The sequence below is a fragment of the Scyliorhinus torazame genome, chromosome 15 (genome assembly GCF_047496885.1).
Source record: "Scyliorhinus torazame isolate Kashiwa2021f chromosome 15, sScyTor2.1, whole genome shotgun sequence".
NCBI lineage: Eukaryota > Metazoa > Chordata > Chondrichthyes > Carcharhiniformes > Scyliorhinidae > Scyliorhinus > Scyliorhinus torazame.
The window spans coordinates 57958144-57976331 of record NC_092721.1 but is presented as its reverse complement, the minus strand read 5'-3'; the positions used below and the strand labels follow the sequence as shown (position 1 = coordinate 57976331).

The 18188-nt window shown below is 43.7% G+C and overlaps 1 protein-coding gene across 3 annotated transcripts in view; it reads left to right on the top strand.

The window, feature by feature from the left end:
• LOC140391605 (nectin-3-like) overlaps nucleotides 1-18188 on the top strand; it is a 423814-nt gene that overhangs the window by 317527 nt on the left and 88099 nt on the right. For all 3 annotated transcript variants that reach the window (XM_072476263.1, XM_072476264.1, XM_072476265.1), the window contains exons 3-4: nucleotides 9354-9653; nucleotides 12164-12281. In XM_072476263.1, coding sequence (XP_072332364.1) covers nucleotides 9354-9653; nucleotides 12164-12281 — 418 coding nt within the window. The remainder of the gene's footprint in view (nucleotides 1-9353; nucleotides 9654-12163; nucleotides 12282-18188) is intronic.

Sequence of the window (18188 nt, the reverse complement as noted above, 5' to 3'; positions counted from 1 at the left end):
GGCAAGAGGTTCATATCTTTAGTTCAGGCAGGAAGAATCCGCAAGGCTCTGCTGGTTTAAACAGAAGCTGCTGACTGACCGGCATCAGTGACAGAGAGATAGGTTCTGGCTCTGTTTGATTGGTTGGCTGGTGGTCAGTGGATTGGCCCAAGAGACTGTGCTCTGCGTGGTTAATAGGTGGTGATTGGATCTAATCCCACTGGAATGCTTTTCAGTGTGCAAGGATTGAGTTTGTTTTCAGTTTTGTTTTTGGCAGCACAGTGAAGGTCCAGCAAACTCCAGAAAGTACCATCTAACACTCTCAGAAAGATCCAGGTAACTCTCTCCAGAAGGCTATTGGCTGTCTCTCTCCAGAAAGCCAGTGGGTACTGTATTCTTGAACCTACAGAGGGTTGAAGACAAACCTTGAACTGAAAGCTAAGTTTGAAGAGAAATAAGGTGCCTTTCCAGGAAAAGCGATTAGTTCTGCATTGTTAAACTAGAGTAAAGAAGATCATTATAGGCTGCACACCAAGGACTTTAATCTGCAAGCTTACTGTGAAGAAAATGCACACTTTTCCCCTCCACTTATGATTGTTACCCCTTTCCTCCCCTCTGTGTTTGTCTGTCATGTGTGTGTGCATGTGTGTGGGGGGGGGGGGGTGAGGGTGGGTCAAGGTATTGGGTATTAGCTTACCGTTAAACATTTGTATTTACTGCATGTTTCATTATAGTTCTTGTTATAAATAAACAGTAATCAGGTTTATGTTTACAAACCTGATGTCTGTGATGAATGGGCAGCCAAAGACTTGGGTATTTTTCTAAGAAATATTGTTTAATTCACTTGTGTCGTTATTCCGGGTACATGGGGCTGGAATTAACTGTGCCCAGGATGTCGTAACAATACCCCTATATTCGTGAAGTCATTTCAAAAAATATTGCTGTTTCTGTCCAGTATCCTAGTCACTGTTGGGGTCTGATCTGGAATCGGACCACTCTCACTAATGTACTGATCTCATTCTTTATTAATTGTGCTACCCCACATCCTTTTCCTTTTTGCCTAACCTTCTTAAATGTTAAATACTACTGAATATTCAGTTCCTCGCCTCTATCACCCTGGATTTACATCTCAAATGACAGTTAGATCATACCAGTTTATTTCTATTTGTGCTGTCAATTCACTTATGTATGCTGCATGCCCTCATAAGTAAATTGACAGCACAAATAGCGCTGCTCCTTCATCAGGTGAAGTGATTTCACCTGATGAAGGAGCAGCACTCCAAAAGCGTATGATTTCAAATAAACCTGTTGGACTTTAATCTGGTGTTGTGAGACTTCTTACTGTGCTCACCCCAATCCAGCGCCGGCTTCTCCACATCATGCATTCAGATAGACTGCCTTTAATTATTTTTACTGTACTTTGACCCTATTTGATGTTAGCTTTTGTTTCTGCTGTCTTCTAATTTCACTTGCTACTTCCTACCCTTACAGCTTTGCTTCTCTCCCTTCTGAATTCCACTTTGGTTCCCACCTCCCTGCCAAGTTAGTTTAAAGTCTGCCAAATAGCATGAGCAATCTCCCTGCGAGTGTATTGGTGTATTGGTTCCGATTTTGCTCAGATGCAAACTGTCCACCTTGTCCAGGTCCCACCTGCCCTAAAACCAGTCCCAGTGCCTCAAAGTGTAAAGTCCACACACACCCACACCTTGACTCTGGCACCATATGATTCTGGATCCATCTTTACAGCTGCAGAAACGCCTGTCTGTTCCCTTAACTATTGAATACCCCACCACTATTGCTCTTCTTCCGCCTCTCCTGTGCAGCTGAATTACCTGTGGTGCCATAGACTTGGCATTCCTCTGAGGAAACCATTTCCTTCACTGGTATCCAAAATGGAAATCCAGCTAGGTGAGCGAGATGGATTCGGGACTCCTGAACTACCTGCGTAGACTTCCTGGACTGTCTCGCAGTTGCCCATTCCCTCTCGGTCTACCGTTTATTAATCTGTGGTGTGGCAACCTCCCTAAACATATTATGCACTGTTGCTTCACAGCGCCTGGGTCCCAGGTTCGATTCCCGGCTTGGGTCACTGTCTATGCGGAGCCTGCACGTTCTCCTCGTGCCTGCATGGGTTGCCTCCGAGTACTCCGGTTTCCTCCTACAAGTCCCAAAAGGACGTGCTGTTAGGTAGTTTGGACATGCTGAATTGTCCCTCAATGTACCTGACCAGACGCCGGAGTGTGGCGACTAGGTGCTTTTCACAGTAACTTCATTGCAGTGTTAATGTAAGCCTACTTGTGACAACAATAAAGATTATTATTATTATGCACATAGTTCTAGCCTCACGGATATGCCACAGCAAATCCAGCCGTCACTCCAGTTCTAAAGCCCATGGCTCAGGTCTCCGTGGCTGGTGACATCTCCTGGTATTCATCTAGGCCACAAGAATTGTCTATGACGTGGCACAAGTTACAGGATGGAGATTCCAGGTGACCCTGCCATGTCCTAAGTTTACTTTTACAGACTATTTATTGGAAAGTAGAACGTTTATTCACCTACCAGCTCGTTCGTTCCTTGTGCCTTTCCCTGTAACTTAAACCTTAATAACATAATATTAATAAACCTTATTATTTACCAGAGCTTATGTTTTTAAAAACTGGAGTCAATTTAAAAATAAAGATAATTTATTGGCACACATTTGCCTCGAGGTTTAACGTGCATCTGACATACTATCACACACACAAAATACTAGATACAGATGAAAGAAAAAAGCGAAACAATTACAGGTAGTAATTATTTGAGTCTCTTTCGTAGCAGGCCTGTTGTTACTCAAGCTTTGGCTGGAGTGGAGGTCTTGATTAATAAGGGTATCAGGGGTTATGGGGAGAAGGCAGGAGAATGGGGATGAGAAAAATATCAGCCGTGATTGAATGGCGGAGCAGACCCGATGGGCCGAGTGGCCTAATTCTGCTCCTATGTCTTATGATCTTTTAAAGCAGATGACTTCTCAGTAAGCTGTGAGGCTGTCTTTAGTTGAAAAACACAGGTAACAAACCGGGCTACCTTGTGACCAATTATGAGTTCAAAATTCTTCCAAAAACATTAGTGGGTTGGGCAGATATGCAATATCTCTTGTAACCTTTCATGCTTTGAGAGTTTTCGGGACAGACATGGTTTTACAAAGAACAAAGAAAAGTACAGCACAGGAACAGGCCCTTCGGCCCTCGAAGCCCGTGCCGACCATGCTGCCCGACTAAACTACAATCTTCTACACTTCCTGGGTCCGTATCCCTCTGTTCCCATCCTATTCATGTATTTGTCAAGATGCCCCTTAAATGTCACTATCGTCCCTGCTTCCACCACCACCTCCGGTAGCGTGTTTCAGGCACCCACTACCCTCTGTGTAAAAAAACTTGCCTCGTACATCTACTCTAAACCTTGCCCCTCGCACCTTAAACCTATGCCGCCTAGTAATTGACCCCTCTACCCTGGGGAAAAGCCTCTGACTATCCACTCTGTCTACGCCCCTCTATCAGGTCGCCCCTCAACCTCCGTCGTTCCAGTGAGAACAAACCGAGTTTACTCAACCGCTCCTCATAGCTAATGCCCTCCATACCAGGCAACATTCTGGTAAATCTCTTCTGCACCATCTCTAAAGCCTCCACATCCTTCTGGTAGTGTGGCGATCAGAATTGAACACTATACTCCAGTGTGGCCTAACTAAGGTTCTGTACAGCTGCAACATGACTTGCCAATTCTTATACTCAGTGCCCCGGCCAATGAAGGCAAGCATGCCGTATGCCTTCTTGACTACCTTCTCCACCTGTGTTGCCCCTTTCAGTGGCCTGTGGACCATACACCTAGATCTCTCTGACTTTCAATACTCTTGAGGGTTCTACCATTCACTGTATATTCCCTACCGGCATTAGACCTTCCAAAATGCATTACCTCACATTTGTCCGGATTAAACTCCATCTGCCATCTCGCCGCCCAAGTCTCCAAACAATCTAAATCCTGCTGTATCTTCTGACAGTCCGCATCGCTATCCGCAATTCCACCAACCTTTGTGTCGTCGGCAAACTTACTAATCAGACCAGTTACATTTTCCTCCAAGTCATTTATATATACTACGAACAGCAAAGGTCCCAGCACTGATCCCTGCGGAACACCACAAGTCACTGCCCTCCAATTAGAAAAGCATCCTTCCATTGCTACTTTCTGCCTTCTATGACCTAGCCAGTTCTGTATCCACCTTGCCAGATCACCCCTGATCCCGTGTGAATTCAGCTTTTGTACTCGTCTACCATGAGGGACCTTGTCAAAGGCCTTACTGAAGTCCATATAGATAACATCCACTGCCCTACCTGCATCAATCATCTATGTGACCTCTTCGAATAACTCTATCAAGTTAGTGAGACACGACCTCCCCTTCACAAAACCATGCTGCCTCTCACTAATACGTGCATTTGCTTCCATATGGGAGTAGATCCTGTCTCGAAGAATTCTCTCCAATAATTTTCCTACCACTGACGTAAGGCTCACCAGCCTGTAGTTCCCTGGATTATCCTTGCTACTCTTCTTAAACAGAGGAACAACATTGGCTATTCTCCAGTCCTCCGGGACATCCCCTGAAGACAGTGAGGATCCAAAGATTTCTGTCAAGGCCTCAGCAATTTCCTCTCTAGCCTCCTTCAGTATTCTGGGGTAGATCCCATCAGGCCCTGGGGACTTATCCACCTAAATATTTTTCAAGGCACCTAACACCTCGTCTTTTTGGATCTCAATGTGACCCAGGCTATCTACACACCCTTCTACAGACTCAACATCTACCAATTTCTTCTCTTTGGTGAATACTGATGCAAAGTATTTGTAACTAAATGGCCCAGCCAATTTAAAATTACCCTTTTCAATGCTTTTTCAGGAAAAAGACATTGAGTTAACAACAATTTGGATGGGTCCTTGTCCTCTGGAGACAGGGGAGTATTTAAATCCACAAAAGAAAGTCAGGTGATCCTCAGGCAACTATCTTTTTTTGCAGCCGACTTGTGTTTAAATATCTTCATGCCCGACACTCTTAGAACAAAAACAAAGAACAAAGAAATGTACAGCACAGGAACAGGCCCTTCGGCCCTCCAAGCCCGTGCCGACCATGATGCCCGACTAAACTACAATCTTCTACACTTCCTGGGTCCGTATCCCTCTATTCCCATCCTATTCATGTATTTGTCAAGATGCCCCTTAAATGTCACTATCGTCCCTGCTTCCACCACCTCCTCCGGTAGCGAGTTCCAGGCACCCACTACCCTCTGCGTAAAAAACTTGCCTCGTACATCTACTCTAAACCTTGCCCCTCTCACCTTAAACCTATGCCGCCTAGTAATTGACCCCTCTACCCTGGGGAAAAGCCTCTGACTATCCACTCTGTCTATGCCCCTCATAATTTTGTATACCTCTATCAGGTCTCCCCTCAACCTCCTTCGTTCCAGTGAGAACAAACCGAGTTTATTCAACCGCTCCTCATAGCTAATGCCCTCCATACCAGGCAACATTCTGGTAAATCACTTCAGCACCCTCTCTAAAGCCCCCACATCCTTCTGGTAGTGTGGCGACCAGAATTGAACACTATACTCCAAGTGTGGCCTAACTAAGGTTCTATACAGCTGCAACATGACTTGCCAATTCTTATACTCAATGCCCCGGCCAATGAAGGCAAGCATGCCGTATGCCTTCTTGACTACCTTCTCCACCTGTGTTGCCCCTTTCAATGACCTGTGGACATGTACTCCTAGATCTCTTTGACTTTCAATACTCTTGAGGGTTCTACCATTCACTGTATATTCCCTACCTGCATTAGACCTTCCAAAATGCATTACCTCACATTTGTCCGGATTAAACTCCATCTGCCATCTCTCCGCCCAAGTCTCCAAACAATCTAAATCCTGCTGTATCCTCCGACAATCCTCATCGCTATCCGCAATTCCACCAACCTTTGTGTCGTCTGCAAACTTACTAATCAGACCAGTTACATTTTCCTCCAAATCATTTATATATACTACAAAGAGCAAAGGTCCCAGCACTGATCCCTGTGGAACACCACTGGTCACAGCCCTCCAATTAGAAAAGCATCCTTCCATTGCTACTCTCTGCCTTCTATGACCTAGCCAGTTCTGTATCCACCTTGCCAGCTCACCCCTGATCCCGTGTGACTTCACCTTTTGTACTAGTCTACCATGAGGGACCTTGTCAAAGGCCTTACTGAAGTCCATATAGACAACATCCACTGCCCTACCTGCATCAATCATCTTAGTGACCTCCTCGAAAAACTCTATCAAGTTAGTAAGACACGACCTTCCCTTCACAAAACCATGCTGCCTCTCACTAATACGTCCATTTGCTTCCAAATGGGAGTAGATCCTGTCTCGAAGAATTCTCTCCAGTAATTTCCCTACCACTGAAGTAAGGCTCACCGGCCTGTTGTTCCCGGGATTATCCTTGCTACCCTTCTTAAACAGAGGAACAACATTGACTATTCTCCAGTCCTCCGGGACATCACCTGAAGACAGCGAGGATCCAAAGATTTCTGTCAAGGCCTCAGCAATTTCCTCTCCAGCCTCCTTCAGTATTCTGGGGTAGATCCCATCAGGCCCTGGGGACTTATCTACCCTAATTTTTTTAAGACACCCAACACCTCGTCTTTTTGGATCTTAATGTGACCCAGGCTATCTACACACCCTTCTCCAGACTCAACATCTATCAGTTTCTTCTCTTTGGTGAATACTGATGCAAAGTATTCATTTAGTACCTCGCCCATTTCCTCTGGCTCCACACATAGATTCCCTTGCCTATCCTTCAGTGGGCCAACCCTTTCCCTGGCTACCCTCTTGCTTTTTATGTACGTGTAAAAAGCCTTGGGATTTTCCTTAACCCTATTTGCCAATGACTTTTCGTGATCCCTTCTTGCCCTCCTGGCTCCTTGCTTAAGTTCCTTCCTACTTTCCTTATATTCCATGCAGGCTTCGTCTGTTCCCAGCCTTTTAGCCCTGACAAATGCCTCCTTTTTCTTTTTGACGAGGCCTACAATATCTCTCGTCATCCAAGGTTCCCGAAAATTGCCATATTTATCCTTCTTCCTCACCGGAACATGCCGGTCCTGAATTCCTTTCAACTGCCACTTGAAAGCCTCCCACATGTCAGATGTTGATTTGCCCTCAAACATCCGCCCCCAATCTATGTTCTTCAGTTCCCGCCTAATATTGTTATAATTAGCCTTCCCCCAATTTAGCACATTCATCCGAGGACCACTCTTATCCTTGTCCACCAGTACTTTAAAACTTACTGAATTGTGGTCACTGTTACCGAAATGCTCCCCTACTGAAACATCTTGATTGAACAACGTTGATTACTCAGCTTCTGCGTGTATCACCTTGGTAGTCTCTAGTTCAAAATATGCTGTTCAGACACTGAACTAATTTGTAAGTACATTTCCAATTGGCCTGCTGGATATTTGTTCACAGTTCAAGAAAACAAATAAAGGATGTTTGTGATAGCCAATAGTGCTTTACCAAATCTTAGTGACATCACTATGTAGCCCCTCAAGCATGTTGATATGTTACTGACAAGTTTTATCTTTTGGACCCGGTCAAGGAAAAAAAATACTTGCACCTCACAAATTTTCTACCTCTGTAATGGCAGTGCTGCAAAGTTATGACATGAGGATAATCCAGTCTTAAGTGTGATCTTCTACGACTTGATGGTGTCACGGTCTGTCTACCCAGTGTTAATGAACTTTGAAAATCCAGGCAGCAAAACAGTTTTAAACAGGTTCTTCACCTTTGGTATCAATGTGAGTTTGAAAGTCAGCAGTGGGTTATTAAACTAGATGAGGCACTAAATCTGAGCTTCATCCTCAGTATTCCGATTTATGCTTTCCAGACGCAACTGGAGAGCACGAAGTCCTGACCTCTTTTCCCTTCTTTAGCTCAAGGTTTCTCGTGCAATGCCACTGAAGCATATGTACAGCTTTAGCATCATGTGAATTTATATTCTAAATATATAAAATATAAAGGGTGGCACAGTGGTTAGCACTTCTGCCTCAGTGCTAGGGACCTGTGTTCGATTCCTACCTTGGGTGACTATGTGAAATTTGCACGTTCATGTAATCAGATAATCCCTACAGTGCAGAAGGAGGCCATTCGGCCCGTCGAGTCAGCACCAGTCCACTCCGCCCTATACCCGTAACCTAACCTGCACACCCTGGACACTAATGGTCAATTTATCATGGCCAATCCACCTAACATCTTTGGACTGCAGGAAGAAACTGGAGCACCCATAGGAAACCCATACAAACACGGGGAGACAGTCACACAAGGCCATAATTGAACCCGGGTTCCTGGCGCTGTGAGGCAGCAGTGCTAATCACTATGCCAGCATGCCACCCCGCTAACCACCATTCTCCCCGTGTCTGTGTGGGTTTCCTCTCAGTGCTGCGGTTTTCTCCCGAAGTCCAAAGATGTGCAGGTTAGGTGGATTGGCCATGCAAAATTGTCCCTTCATGTCCAGACGTCATTTGGATTCCAGAGATCAGTTGGTGAAGTGGGCCTAGCTAAGGTGCTCTTTCGGAGAGTCAGTGCAGACTCGATGGGCCGAATGGCCTCCTTCTGCACTGTCGGGATTTTGTGATTCCAACTTGAATATGATGTGAAACCCTTGAACCTAATTGCATTCAGCTGCCTTTAGCTTCATGAGCCTCTCGTGTACATTGATCAATCACCGTCACCTCATCTTTCCCACATCTCAAGCTGTTCACTCTGGCTAGTTTCATCTTCCTAGTAATGCTCTATCTCCAGCATTCAGAGCGGACTTGAAAAAGTTTCATTATTTGAATCTATTGCATCAGTTATTTATGTGCAAGGCTGTTCATAAGACCTATTAACAAGAGTTGATGATGGCCATTCAGTTCAGCTGTTCTTATTCCTTATCACGCTATTAAACCATGGTATTTTTCACTAATGTGATTTCTATTATACTTCCACATACTAATATAGCCCCTATACTTCAGCAAGCATCTTAATTAAACATGGTTAAATGAAAAACCTAGTACAGCTCTAATAATAGTTATATATTCATGCATATGTCCGACTATAGCCCTTTGTTCAAGCTAACCAACATGACCTAAGAGTAATTATCCCACTAGCCTTGTTTCTATGGAAATGAAACCTTTAGGAATTCCCAGTAAAATGAACTTACAGCAGCACTAATCTATTGCTCTAAATTTCAAGCTGTTTATATATTATATGCATAAAATAAATATGTATATTTAGGTTTATATTATAGTTAATTTCTAACAACACACTACTTTTTTATTGCTCTTATAGTTGAACCCACAATTACTGTGGGAGGTGGTCCTCAACCACTTGTTGATGGTGCCAATGAGACAGTTGCCGCAATATGCACAGCAGCCAATGGAAAACCTGCAGCAGTTGTTTTCTGGGAAACCGATCTCATTGGAGAACAGGAGCAGACAAAGATTTCTGCCCCAAATCAAACTGTGACTGTTGTAAATCGGTTCAAGATTGTTCCATCCCGATTTGTGAGGAAGAGACCGATCACGTGCATAGTGAGACATCCACCGCTGAATACCACTACTCGAGTCCCATATATTTTAGATGTACAATGTAAGTACTTGATGTGTAATCCTGAATATATCGGATAATAAGTCATGATAAGCATGAATCTAATGTTCTCAGTAGGTTTGATAAATAACATTCCCCTGTTGCCATTATTTTAGTTTACTCACCCTTGCTCAAAAAGGAAGTGTATTTTTAAAAATCTAGCAAAATAAATTTATAAATTAGAAGTCCTACTTGTACTTCTCTTACAGGGCAACACGGTAGCACACGTAGCTCGCACTGTGGCTTCACAGCGCCAGGGTCCCAGGTTTGATTCCCTGCTGGGTCACTGTCTGTGCGGAGTCTGCACGTTCTCCCCGTGTCTGTGTAGGTTTCCTCCGGGTGCTCCGGTATCCTCCCACAGTCCAAAGACGTGCAGGTTAGGTGGATTGGCCATGTTAAATTACCCTTAGTGTCCAAAAAGGTTAGGAGGGATTATTGGGTTATGGGGATAGGGTGGAAGTGAGGGCTTAAGTGGGTCGGTGCAGACTCGATAGGCCGAATGGCCTCCTTCTGCACTGTATGTTCTATGTATCTATGTATGTATTAAAACAAAATTGCTAGGGTTTTGGATGTTCTTAAATTTTTCTCGATCTGCTTGAAATTTCAGACTTGATCTTTAAACAGCTATTTATATAAAGGCAAAGTATAATCCCACAGCAAAATAAAAAGGGGAAAAAAAAGTTCAAGGGAAGTGTAGTTTCAAATTTTCTGGAAGCAGGAAACAAAATAGGAAGGAAAATCTGGGCATGGACTCCAGGAAAACATTAACAAAGTGGAAGAAAGAGCCAGCCACCAATGGTGGCCTTGGAATAAAGCATAACATACTATCAGAAGATTGAGGATGCATGCTTATCATAGAATCCCAGAGCACAGCAGCAGAGGTCATAGGGCCTATGTGCCTTTGTCGGCACAAGTGAGAGCTAAAGGTCTTTAATACAACTGGGCCAAAGTCTCTGAGAACCCAGCCTTCTAACCAGCTCACTTTGCACTCACCCTCCTACAAGGCAGTCTTCATAAAGTGTGTCGGTTGGCAATGGACCTGACTCCAACCTGCCCCCAGCTTCCCAAAAATATTTGGGCAGGTGCCTTTTGAAAGGAGACCGATCTGCTGAGTTGGCAAGTTACCTGACTTTACTTCCTAATGCCTGCCTGGAAATTCGGCCCTACCTCAACAAAATTAACATCAGCAAAACAGCAGTAATGGAGAAATTAATGACAAGATTGACAGTCTTCAAGAACAGATGGTTTTGCTTCACTGGATCTTAAAAAACGGTAGTTGGGGGCATTGCAGATATCCTAAGTGCAATTTTCCAAACTTCTCTCTAATTGAGAACTACTTCTCTAAATTGATCCATTCTAACTTGAAATAAACATCAGAAATGCTTTTCCTGTTCAGGTTAGCAGGATGTAACTTGCGGTGTCCTATTAGGATATGGTTTGGAGCCTCAATGATCATTGCATTCTTTCAAGACTTAAATGCTGTTATAGAAAATCACAAATCCAGAATTTCCAATGAGACAAATCTGGAAGGTATTATAAGCAAATGTAGTTGGAAGCTTAGAATTACTGAAATTTATTGATAGATTAAGTGAATTGACACAATTGGTAAATGGATTTCAAATGTAGGTAAATATGAGATCATCCACTTTGGACCATTTTAAAAACAAAAGATAGGACAGAGTATTTTCTAAATGTTGAAAAGCTAGGAATATTAGAGGTCAAAAGAGTTTTAGAGGTCCTGATACACATATCATTAACCTGTCACAAATAGGTATGCTAAATAATCAAAAAGGCTTAATGGAATGCTGGCTTTTTTAGCTACCACTGGGTAAAGGTCATGCTTCAGCTATACAACACCCTGGTTAGACCACACATGAAGTACTGAGTGCAGTTCTGGGCAACATACCTTATGCAGGTTATATTGGCTTTAATGGAAGAGCAGCCTAGATTTACTAGAATGATACTTGGTCTCCATGGCTAATCTCTACGAGATCAAACAAACTGGGGTCCTATTCCATGGAATTTTGATGATTAAAGTGGTGATTTAATTGAAGTTTTCAAGATATTAAGTGGAACAGATAGAGTAGATAAAGAACAACTTTTCTAGGTTGGGAAATATAGAACCGGGGGAATCATCGAAAAATGTAGTCAGACCTTTCAGGGGTGAAATTAGGAAATTACAAAGGTTGGTAAAAGTTTGAAACACTTCCGTGTATGGCAATTGTATCGAGACCAGTTGTTAATTTGGGAACAGACTGATAGATTTTTGTTAGCCAAAGGCATTAATGGGTGTGAAACAAATGTGCGTATGCAGGATTAGTTTGCTTATCAAACATGATCTGATTGAATGGGAGAACAGGTTTGAGGGACTAAATAGTCTACACCTGTCCCTAAATACTTGCTGTAATAGTTTACAATAATCACAAAAATGTAATGAATTTAACTATAACTAGCATAAAGTTAATAGGAAATGATACCGGTTCCAGAAGCCAATGTGTGTTGATTCATTCCAGATGCCCCTGAAGTCACTGTGCTGGGATATGATGGAAACTGGTTTGTTGGCAGACAAAATGTACAACTCAAATGTAAAGCTGATGCAAACCCATCACCTTCTGCATACATATGGAGCAGGTATGTATGTAGCTCACTTGTATGGTATTTAATACTTCTGCGAAGTCTGCAGGTATTTATAGTGTAATAGCACATAATTACAGTAGATCACAGAAATAATTGAACAAGAGCATGTGATTTATGTCTACTGAATGGCCTATGAGCTTATGGATAATGGTCGTTAATAAGTTACAGTCAATGCCATAAGACCTTTTATACAAATTTCCTCACGTATTCTGTTTGTGTGCAGATGAATAACTCAAAATCATAGATCATAGAATTTACAGTGCAGAAGGAGGCCATTCGGCCCATCGAGTCTGTACCAGCTCTTGGAAAGAGCACCCCACCCAAGGTCAACACCTATCCCCATAACCCAGTAACCCCACCCAACACTAAGGGCAATTTTGGACACGAAGGGCAATTTAGCATGGCCAATCCACCTAACCTGCACATCTTTGGACTGTGGGAGGAAACCCACGCACACACGCTCCCCGCACAGACAATGACCCAAGCCGGAATCGAACCTGGGACCCTGGAGCTGTGAAGCAATTGTGCTAATCGCAATGCTACTGTGCTGCCCAATGAGAGTAAAACCTGTATGAAATCTTAAATAGCTATGAATTGTGCAGTCATTTCAATGATCTTAATGCAAAGCTTTACCTCCATCAGCCTGACCTACTGTGTCATTATTTTCAGTCAAGAGCATATGATGAAATGCAAACATATTTCTTGGAGATGATGTTGCTCTGATACATGGCACAATTAATCCTTCATTACAACATTGGAGTTCTAAGAATCCTATTAGACATTTAAATCTTTGATCTTTAAATCAGTTTTTGCAGTTATGTGAGAAAAGCATTTTTATACTTCTAGATGCCCTTTGACATGATAACAATCATCAGCCCAACTTTTGCAGTCAGCAGCGAAGCAGAGGCGTATGCTTCCAGCTGCATTTTAAATTATACTCTTACCTTCTTCATAGGCTGCAAGGGGAACTTGCTGTCATGGCTGCAGATTAGTGCTGGAGAGATGAGAGCAGAGCCGTGAAGTGAGGAGCAGCTCTAAATAAATCAGTATAAGCAGCAGCCTAAGTACCAGGCACTCAGCCCAGGTTTACACACTGATAGGTCCCAGAGAGCCATCCAAACTGGAACTTCTGGGTTCCAGAATAAATCCGTTTCACAGATGTTGTTATCCTCAAAACATTGAGTATCTCTGGATTTACTGCTATTGTCCACTACTAATCCTGGTGGCATACATTTCTGCAAACTTGATTATAAACACTGAGCCCACCTTTAATTGCCGCAGTAAAACAGAAACAAAATCTGTTGCTCTGTAGATGCTTTTGAAAGAAAAAGACATATTGTTATTTTGGCAGATCTATTCATCTTCAATTTGGTAGGCCAGGAGAGAATAAGACCATAAGACATAGGAACAGGATTAGGCCATTTGGCCGATCGAGTCTGCTCCACCACTCAACCTTGGCTGATATGTTTCTCATCCCCATTCTCCTGCCATCTCCCCATAACCTCTGATCCCCTTATTAATCCAGAACCTATCTATCTCTGTCTTGAAGACACTCAGTGATTTGGCCTCCACATCTTTCTGTGGAAAAGAGTTCCACCACCCTCTGGCTGAAGAATAGAAATATTTAACACAGCAGATGACATATGGATGGAATTTTAGCAGCTGATAGACTGGGACAGCTCAGACAACAGATGGAAGTAGACAGTATTTTTGATGGAGAAGATGGAACACTCTTTGAACTCATCTTCCAGGCTACCTTTGTCAATCTGGTTCCTCCAATCTACAAGTAGATTAACACCATACCTTTCTAACAAATCCTATTATTTCTTTTTCTATACCCCATCCCCCAGTACGGTTACTGTCAGGGGGCCGATAAACAACTCCCACAATTGACTTCCTGGGCGGGATTCTGTGATCCTGGGGCTAGGTGTTGACGCCGTCGTAAGCGCCGGGTCGGGGAATCACCGGGGTGGGTGGGGGCGCGAAACACGGGACGCCGGTCCGCCACTGGTCAAATGCGTTGCTAGGGGAGGTTTTGGAAGCAGATACATTAACAGCGTTCAAAAGGCATCTTGACAAACACATGGATAGGATGGGTATAGAGGGATACGACTCAAGGAAGTGCTGAGGGTTTTGGCAAAGGTTGCTATCATGATCGGTACAGGCTTGGAGGGCTGAAGGGCCTGTTCCTGTGCTGTATATTTCTTTGTTCTTTGAATGCCATATGCATTCAGATGGGGAGCCTTTAACTCTGTCTTTTTACCATTTTAACAATCTCTGGCCTTCTCTGCTGGTACTGTTAGGCTGGTGCCAGTTAATGGTTTTGATGATGGAGTGAATACATGTTTGGGAACTAATCTTGGTGTCAAATCCACTAACCAGGGTTGTGCATGTTGTGGTTCAGCCTCACAGTTGCCAGGGAGAGGGATAGTGTTAGTGGGTTGAGAACAAGATTTATGACACATGTATTGCCAAAAACGTATGTATCGAGATATATATGTTCTGGCCTTCAGAAAACTACAGCTACCTTGGCACTGATGATGCACAAATGCCCCCTGTGACTGCAAAAATAATGGCCCCTTTTCACTTCTGAAGCAAAGCCCTGGACCATGGAGTCAATCCATCTGTGAAGACAAAAGGACCTTGAAACCTCTGGTAACCATATTAATGGATGAAACATTAACCATTTCAAGAATCCAGACCATCCTTTGTCCAAACCAAGGAGAAGTGGGAGTTATGGCCCCTCTCCACACCACCATCACCCCTGCCCCACCGCAAGCTGCTCGGACCATAATATTACCTTCTGAACCTAAAGGAGGCAGTCTGCCATCTTTCATCAATAAAACAGCAGCTGAACAGTAGTTAGCACTGCTGCCTCACAGCGGCAGGACCTAGGTTTGATCTCTGCCCCAGGTCACTGTCCATGTGGAGTTTGCACATTCTCCCCGTATCTCCGTGGGTCTCACCCCCACAACCCCAAAAAAAACATGTACAGGGTAGGCGGATTGGCTATGCTAAATTGCCCATTAATTGGAAAAAAATAATTGGGTACTCTAAATTTATTTAATAAAAGGTTTCAATTGCCTGGCCTTCATCAATGCTGTTTCTACTGAACCTCTAAAACCTCTGTACTAGTGCCTACTATAAGACGAATCAATTTCTACATGCTTCTCCCACCATGGAAGTCAGCACAACTGGAAAAGTGTTATATCCGTATTAGCTTCAGCCTGCTAAATTCTCTGAAGAGTGACACCATTGGACTTTTGATTCTGGACTCACGTGAAACAATAATTCCTAGTTTCCCTTATCCCTCTTTTATTGTGTGACTATACCAGGGGCTACGTAGTGACACCCCCTTTGCATTTTGAGTGTGCAAAAAAATAACCCTCCGATTTTACCCTATTTGAATTTGCTGTGGGATTATTAATAGAAGATTGGATCACTCCAAAACTGATGGGTTGGAGAAAATCCGCCACCACTTATAAAGGGGAAATCAAAAGCACCTTTCTGTTCACAGATGGGTGGTGAGGGGAGAAATTAAACCCCCTCCTGTCCATAACATAAATTGGGTGCTCAAGCCTGGTAAAACTAAAGTTGAATTTGACCAGAGTCCAGGTTAAGCTACAAACTAAATAATGGTATAAAAGAGCCAATTGGAAGTGGGAAAACGCAGTGGCTGGAACAAAATTTTAAACTCAGTAGCGTACCACAGAAAATTATTTTTCCCCTAACACGAAGAAAATGGCAATTTTTTATCCCAGATGTTTGTTCAGCAAGGGAATTTAAAGATTTACCAGGAATGGGTAGTATCATGTGAGGCAAGGTTGGAGAGTTTAGGTTTGTATCCTCTAGAGTTTAGAAGAGTAATCGGTGGCTTGATCATCCCTTTTAAGATCCTGAGGGCCCTTGACAGTATGGATGTGGAGACGATGTTTCCCATGTCAGAAAATCTAGAACTGGGGGGAGGGTCACTGTTTAAAAACAAGAGATCACTCATTTAAGACTGAGATCAGGAGAATTGTTTCGCTGAGGGCCGTGAGTCTCTGGAACTCTCTTCCTCAACAGGCAGCGGAAACAGTCTTTGAATATTTTTAAAGCAGTGCAAGATAGATTCTTGATTAACAAGGGGATAACAGGCTATTGTGTGGTTGCAGTTACAATCAGATCAGCCATTATCCTTTTGAAGGGTGGAGCAGGCTCAAGGGGCTGAGTGGCCTACTCCTAATTGGTGAAGTGAAATTTTAGCTGCCTTTAGCACAGAACAACTAAAAACTCTTAACGAGGGAGATACAGGTAAAATTGCGTCGTAAAAGGCAATAGAAGTGAACTGATCCAGATCTTGGTAGAATATTTGGATCTCAGGATGCAGATAGATGCAGAGCTCAATCATGACTCCAAATCCACTCCCTTAGCCAGTTCCGAACTGAAAAGCCTCAGTTTACAGCCAGAATTTCAAGAGAAGGAAAGTGTGAGACAAAGGGAAGCTCTAGAAAGAGAGGGGGAGGTGCTCAGGAAAGCGAGGGAGCTATAGAACAGGAAAGGGAAAGAACAAGAACAAAGAACAAAGCAAAGTACAGCACAGGAACAAGCCCTTCGGCCCTCCAAGCCCGTGCCGACCATGCTGTCCGACGAAACTACAATCTTCTACACTTCCTGGGTCCGTATCCCTCTATTCCCATCCTATTCATGTATTTGTCAAGATGCCCCTTAAATGTCACTATCGTCCCTGCTTCCACCACCTCCGGTAGCGAGTTCCAGGCACCCACTACCCAAAAAACTTGCCTCGTACATCTACTCTAAAGCTTGCCCGTCGCACCTTAGAACATAGAACATAGAACAATACAGCGCAGTACAGGCCCTTCGGCCCACGATGTTGCACCGAAACAAAAGCCATCCAACCTACACTATGCCATTATCATCCATATGTTTATCCAATAAACTTTTAAATGCCCTCAATGTTGGCGAGTTCACCACTGTAGCAGGTAGGGCATTCCACGGCCTCACTACTCTTTGCGTAAAGAACCTACCTCTGACCTCTGTCCTATATCTATTACCCCTCAGTTTAAAGTTATGTCCCCTCGTGCCAGCCATATCCATCCGCGGGAGAAGGCTCTCACTGTCCACCCTATCCAACCCCCTGACCTTAAACCTATGCCTCCTAGTAATTGACCCCTCTACCCTGGGGGAAAGCCTCTGACTATCCACTCTGTCTATGCCCCTCATAATTTTGTAGACCTCTATCAGGTCGCCCTTCGTCGTTCCAGTGAGAACAAACCGAGTTTATTCAACCGCTCCTCAGCTAATGCCCTCCATACCAGGCAACATTCTGGTAAATCTCTTCTGCGCCCTCTCTAAAGCCTCCACATCCTTCTGGTACTGTGGCGACCAGAATTGAACACTATACTCCAAGTGTGGCCTAACTAAGGTTCTATACAGCTGCAACATGACTTGCCGATTCTTATACTCAATGCCCCGGTCAAAGAAGGCAAGCATGCCGTATGCCTTCTTGACTACCTTCTCCACCTTTGTTGCCCCTTTCAGTGACCTGTGGGCCTGTACAACTAGATCTCTCTGACTTCTGACAAATACATGACTGGTCCCGTTTCTGTTCTTCTTTTGTGTTATTTTTTATTATTTATTTTTTTATATAAGTCGGGAACCGGAAGTTCGAACCGGAACAGGAAGTTCGCCCCGCGGACTTCTGGGAAGGTTTCCCCCCCCCCCCCCCCCCCCCCCCCGTCCCCCTCCCACCAATAAATTCTGGTGGAGAGGAAACCCGAGACACTACGCATGTAGTGTCTCCCACCCACCCTCCTCCTCTAACCTAATAATAACCTAATAATAAGACCCATTGGTGTGAGGTAAGTGCCATATTTACATTATTATTATTTTTAAAAATTT